General features: G+C 39.0%; 2 protein-coding genes across 2 annotated transcripts in view; one reads left to right on the forward strand and one right to left on the reverse strand.

Moving 5' to 3' along the window:
- The first annotated feature begins 8,795 nt into the window (after positions 1-8,795).
- Positions 8,796-10,920, forward strand: myog (myogenin). Its single transcript, XM_014033761.1, has 3 exons — positions 8,796-9,504; positions 9,886-9,985; positions 10,072-10,920. The coding sequence occupies exons 1-3, from the start codon at positions 8,971-8,973 to the stop codon at positions 10,188-10,190; spliced, it is 753 nt and encodes a 250-aa protein (XP_013889215.1). The 5' UTR covers positions 8,796-8,970; the 3' UTR covers positions 10,191-10,920.
- A 2,505-nt stretch (positions 10,921-13,425) lies between these two features.
- LOC106536471 (liprin-alpha-4) overlaps positions 13,426-14,912 on the reverse strand; it is a gene marked incomplete at its 5' end in the record, with an annotated part of 6,992 nt that continues 5,505 nt past the window's right edge. The window contains 1 exon segment of the mRNA XM_014033762.1: positions 13,426-14,074.

Raw genomic sequence — 14,912 nt, forward strand, 5'->3', positions numbered from 1 at the left:
TTTTTTTTTTTTTTTTTTTTTTTTTTTACAATAACACGCTGGAATAAAATCATGCAAAAATAAATAAAAGTAAAGACTTTCTACTTGTGGCCTTTTTAAATTTAAGGAGTAGAAAGTACAGATAATTGTGTGAAAATGTAAGAAGTAGAAGTAAAAAGTAGGCTGAAAAATAATTACTGAAGTAAAGTACAGATAGCCAAAAATTCTACTTAAGTACAGTAACAAAGTATTTGTACTTAGTTACTTTACAACTCTGGAATCTTGGTCTGCTTTATACTGAACTGGACTGAGTGTAATTTGATAGAGTTTGGGCTTTTTGTACAGTGCCCTGAGATGACTTCTGTTATGACTTGGCACCATATGAATAAAGTAAACTGAGGTGAAATGAAAACTCTCAAACACATTGGTCCTCTTTGTTTTCATGCATGCGATGCCAGCCAGAGGTCCTGGAAAATATATACAGTATGTGATGTAAATAATCTGGTTATTCACAGTGAATAAGTAACATACTTTGTGTTGTGAAGCATGTCAGTGGGAAGTGGGTATACTGTGCCTCGTGTGGAGCGGGATGCCAGTGAAGGGAAGGGCAGCGGATGGCTCGGAGGCCTCAGTCCATTCCTCTGATTTAACTTGACACCACTTGCACTAAGACTGCGACAGCTGCATGTGCACATGCCGGCCATTCTGTTTGTTGTAGGGGATTACGCTGCGATAAAAGGCCCAGTGAGTAGCAGCGTGGCTGGGCAGCAGAACTACTGTCCCCCCTCACCCCTGCGCCTCCTCTTGACTTAGAAAGCTTTCTCCGGGCCTCCAGAGCCCTGTGAAAACACAGGTGGGGCACTTCATTCTGAACTGTAATGAATGGAAGTATTCTCCTGGTGATTGGCCAGGCAGTAGTAGTGTCACATCGCCTCCAGACATCAGTCAAATTGCTCAGCGCTGCAGCTTATGTAAGGCTCATTACACAGCAGAAACAGTGAAGGCACAGCAGGATGTTTAGTTCACGTGACTCAATTTATTTTTCTTTAGAATATTTAACTTGTTTCACTTTCATTGAACTGATTTAAGTATTTTGTAATCTGTCACTGATGACGTGAAACTGCCCTAAAATTACTCCAATCAGGAGGATCTGATTTCAGGGGTTCAGTGATGGATGTGCTGTTATCACGGCGAAAGTGGAGAATCGGTATCCGAGACYACAGACTTGGGCATCTGTTGCTGTCACTATGGTGACCATATCCTCTCCCAGAAGTACATAATTTTGCTGCACCTTTCAAGCAGAATAATACTGTATTTTCTGGAACAGTTACGCACCTTGCAGTCTGGGCTCAGATGTGAGATTTCGTAATGTTTGGTTTTAATGCTGGACAATAACTTTCTGCTTCTTTTTCTTTTAAAAATAATTAAATAACTCAGTTCTTAGTGTTCAGCTTGAAGTACACTAAAAAAGCTAGAAGTTAATGAGGCAAAAAGAAAAGATTCACAAAAAAGGCACCAAATATCCTTTTAGATTGTAAATCTTGTGTTTTCCAATGATCTTAAAGTGCCATCAAAAGTGTGACATCAAAATTTTTGTAATAATACAAATGCATTTTTGGAAAGATAACACTGAGAACACATTACTAAATAATTTTCATGCTGCTGAGATGAACAGTTGTTGAGATATTTGCATGTGAAGAAACAGGAAGTGATGTCAAAGGGGAACGTCTGCATGAAAACAGAGCTAAGCTAAAATGCTCAACAGCCCAGACTCTGGAGAGGAATCTGTTTTAGATTATTTTGAGTCGTTATCAGACAGAAACAAACAAAGAAAAAAAAGTGAGAGTTCAAATCATAACGTTTCAATGAACAAAGACCAGTGAGTTCTTTTTGTTAAAGGAGTTCCCCTTTGATGTCACCTCCTGTTTCCCTTTTGCCAAGCCAAGTYTAAGGGTTTGACCTTACCTTCCTTATAACAAAGTTAAAAGGTAATTATTTAGCAAGGATCTCTTATTTTCGGTAAGTATCTCTTCCGTGCAAAAAACACTGAGAGACTAGCTCAGTGAATTTTGATTGATCCATCAATAAATTCGATCCTTTCTTTACACAATCAAACAAAATCACTACCGTACACTTATTGGTGACAATTAATTTCCTATCAGAAGATTAGAATCAACAACAAGCACACTTCGAGCTCAGTTATTTATCAATCCAGCACTAAAAATAGAATCAGTAAAACAAGCTTAAACCAAAACATTTGTGGCACTTAACTTAGGTTGGCAAGGCAGGTAGTTTAAATGACAGGAGGAAAGTAAGATGTTAGCTTTCCCAACTTTTATCTTTAAAAAATGTGGGAAACCAGAGGCAAGGCATCCTTCTCTCGGTGTCCGTCAGACCTGCAACACTTAGTAATAAAGCCAACGTTACCTGTGAAATGACTGTCGAGTCATGATTCAGGCAGTAAGGGAGGTCGAACTGTGAGCAAGGCAACTTCCCAGTTCTTTACTCGCTTGGATCGTCCAGGCTTTCAGCGCCATCTTAATCCACGTTAGCCACAGGAGAGGGTGTAATCACCATCTTAAAAGTGGGGGGGACACATTTTTTAAAGGTCTATTTTTCTGCTTCAGCTGAAAAAAGTGTGTGTATGTGTGTGTGTGTGTGTGTGTGTGGTGGGGGGGAGTGGCGGGGACATGTCCCACCCCGTACCCACGGCGGATATGCCCACTGGGTCTTGGTCTTCAGAATAAAAACCCGCTTCCCACAGGAAGCTAAGACAAAGTTGCTTTGTGAGCTTAAAGCTCTTGTTTTGGGTCACACCAAGGAGTGGTGTGAGCTTGGCCATGAAGTTCCCCGTTGGCAATAAGGGTAGAACCAACACAGCCCCATGCTCTGGTTCTTTGTTTGGAGAACCCAGCTGTTAGTTGTTTGGGTGGAAGGGTGTCCATCGCCTTCTGACTATCAGGCAGAAACTGTTAGTTACTAAAGAAGAGGTATTTGGTTCTGCCCTCAGTCAATAAGTTAGTACACAGATAAGAGAAAAATGTTAGTTTAGTAGTTGCCAAGGCGCCAACTTCTCTTTAAACACACATTATTGTAATCTGTGTAGTTCAGAAACAAAAACAAAAACTCTTTAAAAATAATGACTGAAAGAATGATTAGTTCAAACTCAAAAAATTTTGCAATATGATTCAGACAAATAAACACCAGTGTTTCATCAAAACTTAAACCATGAGGAATAGTTTAGTTAAGTAAGGTATTTCCACAGAAAAACCCATACATAGCTGAATTACATTGAGGGATAAAAGACATCTGTCCTCTTTTCTCCTGTAACTTGATAAACATTGTTTCATGATTAACAAAATGCGTAATAATTCTTAGTTAAGATAAAAATAAATCAAATAAAAAGAAGATTATTCTGTTTATTATCTGATTAAGAAAAAGAGAATGTCTCTTTTACAAGTTAAGGTGACCTGTTGTAGCCTAAATTCAGTTTTACTGGAATAGGTTTCTGTCTCTTTAAAGGGCCCATCTGAGGCCTGTGGTCACAAGACATTTTTCTTGATTATTTCACTCAAGGTGACCACTACACAAGTTTAAAAGAAAACAGGTCAGTTATGTGTCCAAATGGGTAAAATAATGTGTGGTATGCCAAGTTTATTTGACTTTTTGTATCTGAAGGAWAAGCATGTCACAGGCACTTTAATGTAACTGGGTACTAATGTAGTCAGCAAATGTAAAATGTGACACATGAATAAACAAATAAAAGTAGAACACAAATGTCTTTTCACGTAAGGCCACAGGAGGATTATGATGGCCCTCAAAGGGCCAGTTGTAATAAACTTTGATGTTTTGTATTTAGCTTCAACTAAACATGAAACGTCATGACCTTTTTCTTATCGCTTTACTGAGCACCGCTAACAAACAATAACTGAGCTCTACTTGGTATTTCATGCATAGAAACAGCATTTAACACATCCTCTTATAAACACTGTAAAGAACTATGCATGATTGGCTAAATGTGAAATCAATTGTACAGAAATACTATTTAAATTAAAAAAGTAAGATTTTTACTCACTGTTGAGTTGTGGTGAGTAGCTGCCATCTTGAATTCTGAACATTCCCATTAAAGGGGCTTTCTAGTTCAAAGTGATGATCAGTACAACTGGGCTGCAGTGACAGTAGCTGGTGAAAACACAGTGAATTGGAGATTTTACATGACAAATTATGAGGTGGAATGGCCATGAACTGAATTTAAACATATATGTTGTTACCTCAGTTCAATTCAATTCAGTTTTATTTATGTAGCACCAATCACAACAATTGTTGTCTCAGGGCACTGTACAAAAAAAACAAAACAAAAATAAACCAATAAATCTAAAGAAGAAGCCAGCAGACTGCACCAAATCTTTACTTCGTCACAGTCTCCCATCCTGAGCAGCACACAGGCAGCAGGGGAGAGGAAAAACTCCCCCTTAACAGGAAGAAACCTCCAGCAGAACCAGGCTGGGTTTGGGGGGACAGGAAAGAGACACAGACAAACACAGAGGACTGGTCCAGGTATATTTTCTTCTGGAACAGAGTCAAAGAAAACACATTATTGATCGAAGTAATTACACAAAACATGAGAGTGACTAAAGACAGCAGCAGAGTGAGGAAAATCCATTTAAATTAAAATGTTTGCTTTGTTTTACTTGACAACATGAAGCCAACATTCATTTAATTTTATTACAAGTGTTTTTATCTGATTATTCTTTCAAGCAGATGTGTCAAAAGTCACCTTTCCAAAAGAGTCGTTACGAAATTTCTGCCTTTTATTTATTTATTTATTTATTTATTTATTTATTTGTTTGTTTGTTTGTTTGTTATTATTATTTTTTGTATGAGGATGGTGAGAGCTAGACTGAAATGGCCTCTTTTGGCACTTAGGCAGTATTTTCTCCATTTGTCTTCTGGGAGAACAAGTGGACTCAAAATGTCCCTTCTGATAATTTATATTTTTAAACTGGTCCCATATTTGTGGTTGTAGAAAATCTCAATTTTTTTACACACTGTCTGAACCCTTAAAATGTAGAATTTGTCAAAGAGCAAGTGCAAAATAATAATAATAAAAAAGATGGTCCAAATGTAATTTTTTCAGGTGATTTTATTACAAAAGGACTTTTTTTTAGGAATACATTTCTAAAAAGAAACTCAAGTAACTTTCTTTAAACAATTATTTAAAATAGTTTCATGCTACATGATTTATTTCTCAGAACTAAGAAGTTAAATGGCCCCCAAAATGTGAAACAAACCATGTTAAAATGAGATCAGATCATCTGTTTATGTATTCTCTCTCTGTTACATGATCCTGCTGCACGGATGTCCCACTTCATCCACCTTTGATTAACACTCTTCCTCCGTTGTTATGTTACTCTCATCTTTCATACGTGAGATTTTCCGACAGCACTCGGATGGCGGTTCTTCAGGTCAGGGATGATCTTGAAGCTAACCTGAAGTCGGGGGGCCTGAACCCCTCCCCTCTCATCCACTACCCCCCCAGGCTCAGCTGTCCTGCAATGTGCTGCCGCTTGTCACTGAGGAGAAGTGGAGGAGTGCTGCCAGTGACAGCACAATCCCTTAGGAGACGCACACACACACACACTTGCATCTAAATAATTTGGCCTCTTTGATTTTGAACTTGAAAATTATCCTTAAAGGTTGAGAGAAATTATTAGAATCTAAAGCCTAATAAAATTATTTTAATGYCCTCACTTGTGACCTAAGAAAAAAAAATTCAATGTGTTCTCATTTTAATTTGACTGAAAGTTTAGATAGTTCATATTTGTAAATAAGTTACAGTAACACTTGATTTCTTATCTGCTGCCCCTCAAGTGCTCACTTCAAAATGCTGAGAGGAACCTACTTCTCAAACAAATGTGTCTCTGATGCCACGTACACATGCACACACACGCACACACAAGTTCTCCAGTTCTGCTGACAATGGCTTAAGAGGATGGAGGGTTATGAGTGACTCTGACACACTGCAGACCCCCCTCCCTGCTGTACTCCTGAGTCCAACACAGGGGTCTTTGTACTCCCTCCACCATCAGTGACGATCCATCACAGACTAACCTGACAGTCCACGGTTGCCTCGTGCCAAACTCCAACTGCACACTTGGCTTCAAATCTGGGCTCAAACCCTCAAGACTGGACTGCAACCATCCAGAAAAGTTCTGTCATTACAACAACTGAGACAAATTATTTCACACTCTTTTGTAATTTGCTACAAATTAATATAAACAATATTAATAAAAAAAACCTAAATAAGATTAATTAGAGGAATTTAAAAGATAGGTTCTATTTAGCTGCCCCACAAATCTCTTGAACCTGAATGACCCTGGAGCTAGAACACTAAATAGTATAAAATCATCACTTTTTCCCAATAAAGTTTTGAAATTTCAAAAACTTTAGAAAATTTGTCTTTAAATATATATATTAAAAAGCATTTAAATTTTGTTCTTAAAACAAACAATCATTCAAGCATAAACAACATTCCTAAGTAAGGGGTTGAACTTACGCTTAGAACAAAAACAAACAATGACAGTCAGGCAGAAAGATTTGAATGAAAAGATGTGTGATCCACCTCGTTTTTTTAAATATATTTTTATATTTAATAAGTTGGTTTATTATGTAAAACCTGAATCAAATAGGAATCAACACAGGAGCTCTGTTCAAATCTATGAAAGCAACATATTTCAACGGGCATGCTAAGATAACAAAAATACGCACACATTTAAAATGCTATTCCAGCAACAAAATAATTACAAGCAACTATAACACTTTTGTCACTTTCTTACATCAATCTTTATTTTATTTTTTTTGGAATGTGACTGGGACAAATTGACTGTAGTTTTAAATGTAGAATACTTATTCATGTTTTGTTGATAGAGGATTTAAGGTGCACACCAGTTTAAGGTGTCCTTTGGGATCTGTTTTTTTCATGGTGTGTCAAATGTTTTCAAGGTCAGGTCAGCAGGCAGGCCTAATGTGCAACCAGACTGTTTGATTACCATCCTGTTTGGTCTTAACTTGCTGAAATAAGCAAGGTTTGCCTTTGGAAATGCCATGTCAAAAACTATACTTGCTTCTTCAGACCCTATATAAATCTCTGAGTATTAATAAAACTCTGGTTACAGGTGACATTTAGCCTAACTCACTTTTGAAAAATTGCTTTTAAAATGTGTGCAGATTACAAACTGTATGCTGAACTTTTTCTGTAGTCAGAAAAACTCAAAGTTTATGACTTTCAAAAAAGCGAGCCTCATGGCAAAAGGTTAGTTTGACTAACAGTGTTTCAGTACCTCTTGTGTGAAGTTAGCATCTCCAGAACGTACCTGTGTATTATTTTATTCCCCTCCAAAAGCATGCATGTTAAGCGTGAGGATATTGTTTGACTCATCTCTCTGAGTTGATCCAGTAACAGACTGAGAATCAGTTTGGGGTCTGCTCGACCTCTAACTCACTGACAACTGAGTCCGGCTTCGGCCCCACTGTGACCCTGAGCAGGATAAAGTGGGGTTGGATGTATTACAGTCATTAACAATAAGATTATAAATTTGTTAGTTTTTATCTTGATGCTTGAATTAATCTTTCTGTCTGTTGTAAAAATAACCCTTTGTAAGAGTTTCATGGGTTAACTTTTACCTCATTCTGTCTTTTAGAAATTAAAAGACTTTCTATTAAAGGCTATGTGGCTTTACTTGTATTTTTATCTTTGATTTATGCACCACTCAAGACAGAGTTTAAACACTGTGTGTGGCCTCAAAAGATAGAGATTCTACTGCCAGCAAATATTTCCTCCATAGGGCTGTGATAGATGTACAGTGATATAGGACACAAAAAAGTGGAACACTTCTCAAACCGTGCCAATTGTTCCATGCTACTTCTCCGTTGACAGAAGTGTATGTTTTAGCCACACTTTTATGTTAGCGGAAGGCAGTCAGAATTAGCTGGTGAGCAATGAGGCGAGACATGTCCTGGAGGGATTAACACCCGTTGGTAGCTAGCTGTCTGGAGGAGGCCAGGACAGTCTAGATAGTTGTGTCGCTGCTCTCCCTTGATTTCTGTGACTAACGCGAGCCAGAGTCCGCATAGCGTTGTGCTGAACATGCCTGTACAGGCCTGCCTGGTTCAGCTAGGGGTGAGGCTCAGATGGCTACTTGCATCACACAGTGCAATCATGTTGGAAGGAATGTAAGGGTATATGAATGCAGACGCAATACTCAAGAATGTTGGCACCAGCGTTGATGTCCGCTTTGATTTTCCACACTTACCTTTCATTCTGATAATTGTTTTGAATCTGGCATTGCCTTTAGTGATAGTTTTAAGCATACAAGCTACGGACTCAAACATCTTCTTGACACTACATATTATTGGTTCCTAATAGAGGTGACAGCTGCCTCAAAACCACTACACTGCCTCCCCCACCCCCCATGGCAGAGTATGTGCAGTGTCATGAAGGAGTACACAAGCCAGGGATTAGCTCATTTAGAACGGACATCTTTGATCTGACGCTATATCTTCCAATTCGGCAGCAACCTGATCAGGTCCTGGCTTCTTAAGACAGACACAAGCACACAAACCCACAGAAGGGCACATAAACACATGAATGGGCCATAAAGCCCTAGAGAGCATGGCCCAACAGAGATGTGAAGCGTAGATGTGCAGCAACAGCTAAACGTCGTGTCAGGTTTCTTAGGGCTCGTGCTAAATTTAACCCTGTGATCCTGCAGAAGGCTGAGGGGTTTAAATGCCAGCCTACAGTTGCTCCACACCAGTTGTTCTCCACACGTCTTCCACTCACTGCTAACTGGCCAGGAGGAGGACAGGCACACAAACGTGCACGCTAACACACGCCTCAGAGACAGGATTGAAAGCCGCCTTCAGAAGAGCAGTTCCAAACGACGCAAGGATTTCCCTCCATCTCCATACAACCACAACATACAGTCCAACATGGAGCTCTTTGAGACCAACCCTTACTTCTTCCCTGACCAGCGCTTCTTTGAAGGAGGAGACAGCTACTTCCCCTCACGCCTGCCTGGGGCATATGATCAAGGTGGCTACCAGGACAGAAACTCCATGATGGGTTTGTGTGGGAGTCTGCCTGGCGGTGTTGGCGTCGGAGTGGCAGGTACCGAGGAAAAAGCTTCTCCATCCAGCCTGTCACCTCAGTCTGAGCCCCACTGCCCGGGTCAGTGCCTACCCTGGGCCTGTAAGCTGTGTAAAAGGAAGACCGTGACCATGGACCGTCGGAGAGCGGCCACACTGAGGGAGAAGAGACGTCTCAAGAAGGTGAACGAGGCCTTCGATGCTCTGAAGAGGAGCACCTTGATGAACCCCAACCAAAGGCTGCCCAAGGTTGAGATTTTGCGGAGCGCCATACAGTATATAGAAAGACTACAAGCCCTGGTGTCCTCCCTCAACCAGCAGGACACCGAGATTGGACAACAGGGACTGCTGTACCGACCCAGTCCAACCCAACCCAGAGTAAGTCTGACAGAACAGTAATGATGGAAGATGATATTGATTTTATGTAATGTCCTAAAAAGATGCTGAAACAAGGTTTTTTTAATTTTTTTTTTAAACTGAGATATTGAACTTTGATAATTTACCTCAAGGTAAAAGCTTCTTTATTATGATGTATTTTCATATTTTAGATTGGTAAACAAATATGCATATAGCCTATGTGTAAATTACTGTGTGTTACTAATAGAAACAAAAATGAAACATTTTAAAAGTGTCTTTTTTGACAGTTTATCTCTAATGAGATTTATGAGATGTGCTGTGCAGCGTAACGTTTTGGGGATTTGTGTCGTGCTATAACAGTGAGTGACAGCAACTTCTGTATGTGTGTCTCTATGGTAACAGGTGTCATCCTCGAGCGAGCCCAGTTCGAGCAGCACCTGCTGCAGCAGCCCGGAGTGGAGCAGCACTCCCGAGCAGTGCCCACAGAGCTACAGCAGCGAGGGTGAGTCCTCTTCTTCCTCAACAGACGGTGGGTTAGATCTGCCTGACGGGTACTGACTGTGTGAGCCTCTCTTTCTCTCTCTGCAGATCTCCTGAGTGCTGCCGAGTCTCCTGAGCAGGGCAACATGCGTGCCTTGACCTCCATAGTGGACAGCATCTCTGCAGCTGACGGACCTGTGGCCTTTCCCGTAGACATTCCCAAATAAACCCTCGGAACAGTGGAACCATCCATGTAGGTGCAAAGAAAGCTACAAGCAAAAAGACAAACTGACTGTTTGTAATGGAGGCTGACAACAAGTCCATAAGGGTAGCTTAGTTTTTCTTTAAGCATCTACTGATTTCAGTGTTTTTGTCTTATGCCAAATATTTGTGGTTGATTAGAAATGTAACTCTACTGATAGGGGTCTGAATTCCTTCTTCCACATTGAGGCCTTATTCCCTTTTTTATTTGCCTTATCCAACCCAGACCTCTCTATCAGAGACTCTTAGTCTAGATTCATAGACTTTGKTGCATGAACCCATCTATACTGCAATGACTCTCTTAATCTCAAACAGTAGAACCACAGACAAATGACAAACCCTGGTTCTAACTTAATTTAATGTTTCCTTTTAATCCACCACCCCCCCCCAAAAAAAAAACACTCCCCTCATCTTTCATTCTTTCTGTGTGTGAGTTTTTATGATTATAAACATGAGTTTATTTGTGGGGCCAATATGTACCACGGCAGTTTTGACCAAGATCTGCTTAATTTAAACACGTTCTGAGTGCCAGTGTTGTAAATACGTTCCCTTTTTTTATTCTACAGAGTGCTTTTGCCATTTTATTTTTTATTCTTTGCTAACTTATTTTTGTGACTTTTATAACTCAGATTGTTGTGTATTTGGAGATGATATTTTCTCTTTTATTCTTGCAAATAAAGACCATTTTRAGTACTCTTTGATGACGTCTGGAGCCGAAAACAATAAAAAAACTTTAGAATAAGGGTGTCCTTTTAAACAACTAATAAATAAGTAATAAAGAAATTTAATAAACAATTTAAATTCACAATCCATAATATAAATGTTTTGCAACATAGTGAGTCTGCTTCATTATGAACAATGCTCTATAATGCCTATAAACATGTTTACATTGTCATAAATAATGTATTTCTAAAGCATTAATAAAACTTTTATACATATACCCATCTTGTAAAGGAGTACCACTTAAAAAAACACAAAAATCTTTAAAAACCAGCTTTATTTATGTCTACATAGTGTCATAAATACAGTACATTTTTCTTTTTCTTTCTATTCTTTCATTTTTTTAATTTTTTGGATAGCCAAATAATAAAATCTTGATTTGTCAGCATTGTTTCACACCTGGAATAAAGACACAGTACTCATAGCTGCCACATAGCACGTTACACCTTTTAGACACCTTGGAAAAAAATTAGAAAATAAATAAATAAATAAAAAAAACAAGATTGTACAGCCATCCAGAAGTTCACGGGTTCATATGCTGTGTTGAATGAGGAGTTTTGTCAGCCAAGAGCATGTACTCGCTCGCTGGCCACTCTCCATGGAAACTAAATGGGAAGTGACAGAGCGGTCTGTCGATAAGAGCAGTATCGTGTGTGCATGTCGTTGGCTGACAATGAGCAGCAATTTACCGTTAGAATCGAAAAGTTTAAACTCAACATGAATGAGCTACAGTGTTCAAACTACCGTCCACACCCACACACACCCAAACACACACACAAAGTCATGGTCACATGGCCAGAGTCGTCCGTTCACACACAACCCCTCTACAAGTCTCCAGAAGGTAGTTTTTTTTTTTTCACTCACACACACTCACACTCGTACTAAATCGCTCTCTCTCTCTCTAGGCTACATAGTGTCATACAGAAGGCGATAGAGGCGGAAAGAGGAAGAGAAGTAACAGCTACATCGTGTCAAAAGATTTTAGAGGAGGAGCAGGGAACAGGAGAAGAAGAGGCGAAGAGAGATTTTGGACCCATAAACCTGTGAAGAGTCCTTGTAGAAGCACACACTTCCTTTAGCATTTCTTGTCCACCACTAAGTTACACACGGCGCACAGCAAAAAGTCACGCAAAGGTCCAACACAGAGAGAAAGAGAAAGAAAGAGAACAGTCACTATCGAATACAGGGCATTGGGTTCAGTACAGCAATATTATAGTATTTTCCATATATANTGTCAGCTGGGGCCGGTTGGAACCACAATGAAGTAGGTACTAAAAAAAGTGCCGGTTCCTTGGATCTGGCCTAATGGAAATGGCTTGGAACCGTACCGAACCATTCCGACACTACACAAAATGGCACTAGTGGAAAAGGGGCATAAGTCGTTTAGAGAACCTTTGCATGATATGCTAATTGTTTGAGATGGGGTTTTTGGTTTTTCTTTACTTTTTTGCCAAAATCATCAATATTAAAACAATAAAAGGCTTGAACTACCTCAGTTGGTGTGCAATGAATCTGAAATATATGTAAGTTTAATGTTTATCAGTACGTTACAGAAAATAATGAACTTTATCACAATATGCTAATTTTTAGAAGGAACTGTATTTCTATCTGATCCCCTGCACATCGTCTTCCCCTTCTGCTCTCTTCATTCTTTCTTTTCCTTCCATCTAACCATGCTTTCTGTCCACCTCAGCACACTGGGAAACCAAGCTTCCCATATCTGGAGCTCTTTTCCTCCAGACATCCACATTATTGACTCTAGTACACCTTTAAATCAGGGCTYTTCAACTACAGTAAATTGCTCCTAGGGCCACAGTTAATGCAGACCAACAGCACAGGGGCCAAACATCCAGCAATTAAAGTCATGTAAATAAAGTAAGTATTACAAAGATTTGAAATAGTTTATTTTGCTGCATTTAATCATGGATATAACATAAAAAACCCTAAGAAATAAATGTAGTGATAGTAAAACAAAATCAAAAACACATTCTGCCTCCTATTAAACACAAATAATATTTTGAAAGCTCTGACTTGCCAACTTTTTAAACCAATTTTATTTTGACTTTCATAGTTTTATCTTCAATTGCTTGTAGTTTTAACTGTCTTAGATATTCATAGAAATGTTTTTACCAGCTTCTAGCCAGGATTCTGACATTTCTGTAGATATCAAACATGTCTATGTTCAACTAAAATAACTCACAGTAAGTAAAGTAGAAAACAGGGGATTTGGACTTAAGAGATGAATGAACCAATTGGCAGGCCGAACTTTGGTCACTCGCAGGCCGGATGTGGCCCATGGGCCACCTGTTGAATAGTCCTGCTTTAAATTATGAGTCAAAACTCACCTGCTCAGGTTAGGCTACTTCTACCTGTTTTTTTTTTCTTACTTATTCTGTGCTTTAGTGTCGTGATTCTCTTTTGTGTTGTTCTTATCTTTGTAAAGTTCCCTTGGGTGTCATCAAAGGTACTGTACCATCAAATATATATATATATATATATATATATCATATATATAATATTTCTATAAAAAACATAAGTTATTCATTTTATGTACAAAGACGATAGATGAGGAATACCTTGCATAACCGGTAGAATGGTAATGTGCAGAAGAATCTGCCATTTATACAAGTTTTCTGCATTTTCAGGTCCCAAGTTAACAACTCGTCATCATCTTCTTAAATCTTTTCACGTTTCACACTCTTCTGCTAACACAGGAAGATCTGATTGGCCTTTTCCACGCTGAGTCTCTTAGAACCAGGACAAGAACCCACAGCTGAGACAAGGAGAGCAGGAACACAACACCACAACAGACAAGGCTACTGGGAGCACTGGGGTAAAAACAAACAAACAAAAAAACAGGGGGCAAGATCTGTGATGAGCCTCCTTTACAGCAGCGAGTGCAGCCAATTACTGAGCACTCTCAGAGTTCAAAGYTCAGAGTTGCCCTCTGTATTGCACGTGTCCGAAGGAATGGAGAGAGATGAAAGGGACAGTGAGGCTGGGCAGCAGAGGAGAGAGAGGCCTCCTCCCTTCCACCTCCCCGCTGGCGTACCCAGGTCTTCCTCTCCAGATTTGGCATATCACTCTCAAAAGGCCGCAAGCATGTGTCCATACAGGTAATGAGAATGCACTGAAAAGAAACCCAACAACTACAATGAGACAGAGTAACAATAAGGTTGAGGCTCAGTTCAGACAGGAACAGTCTGTTGAAACATCAGTGTTGATTGTAGCTGAGGGTTGCCAGATAAGGTAATTACAAACTATTGTCTTTTTTACTCCTGCCTTTTACTATTTTGACTTAAATAATTGTGCTGAGTTAGGGTTTGCTTCCTTGGAGGAAGGAGGTTGTAAGATGATGTTTGTGTTGTGATTGATGAGATGTGCACAGAAAAGAAGGGGAAAAAACAGTTATTTTACATCTGGCAACACTGATGCTGGGCTTCAAATGGGACGCATGAAAATAGTTGCAACCAAAATGGTAAATACATAAATGTTTGTTTGAACTGAGGATGAGATTGGGTTGCTTCTAAAGGGTGAGCAGTACAAACAGCACTTAAGCTATCCACCATCGTTACGGTTGTTCTTCCAGTGTTGTATAAAGTACCACAAAATGATACTTGAGTAAAAGTACAAGCATCTTACAAAAAATTACTTTGGTAAAAGTTAAAGTCTCCTTTAGGAATATTACTTGAGTAAAAGTCTTAAAGCATCTTACAAAAAATTACTTTGGTAAAAGTTAAAGTCTCCTTTAGGAATATTACTTGAGTAAAAGTCTTAAAGCATCTTACAAAAAATTACTTTGGTAAAAGTTAAAGTCTCCTTTAGGAATATTACTTGAGTAAAAGTCTTAAAGCATCTTACAAAAAATTACTTTGGTAAAAGTTAAAGTCTCCTTTAGGAATATTACTTGAGTAAAAGTCTTAAAGCATCTTACAAAAAATTACTTTGGTAAAAGTTAAAGTCTCCTT

Source organism: Austrofundulus limnaeus, unplaced genomic scaffold, assembly GCF_001266775.1.
Source record: "Austrofundulus limnaeus strain Quisiro unplaced genomic scaffold, Austrofundulus_limnaeus-1.0 Scaffold1835, whole genome shotgun sequence".
Classification (NCBI taxonomy): domain Eukaryota; kingdom Metazoa; phylum Chordata; class Actinopteri; order Cyprinodontiformes; family Rivulidae; genus Austrofundulus; species Austrofundulus limnaeus.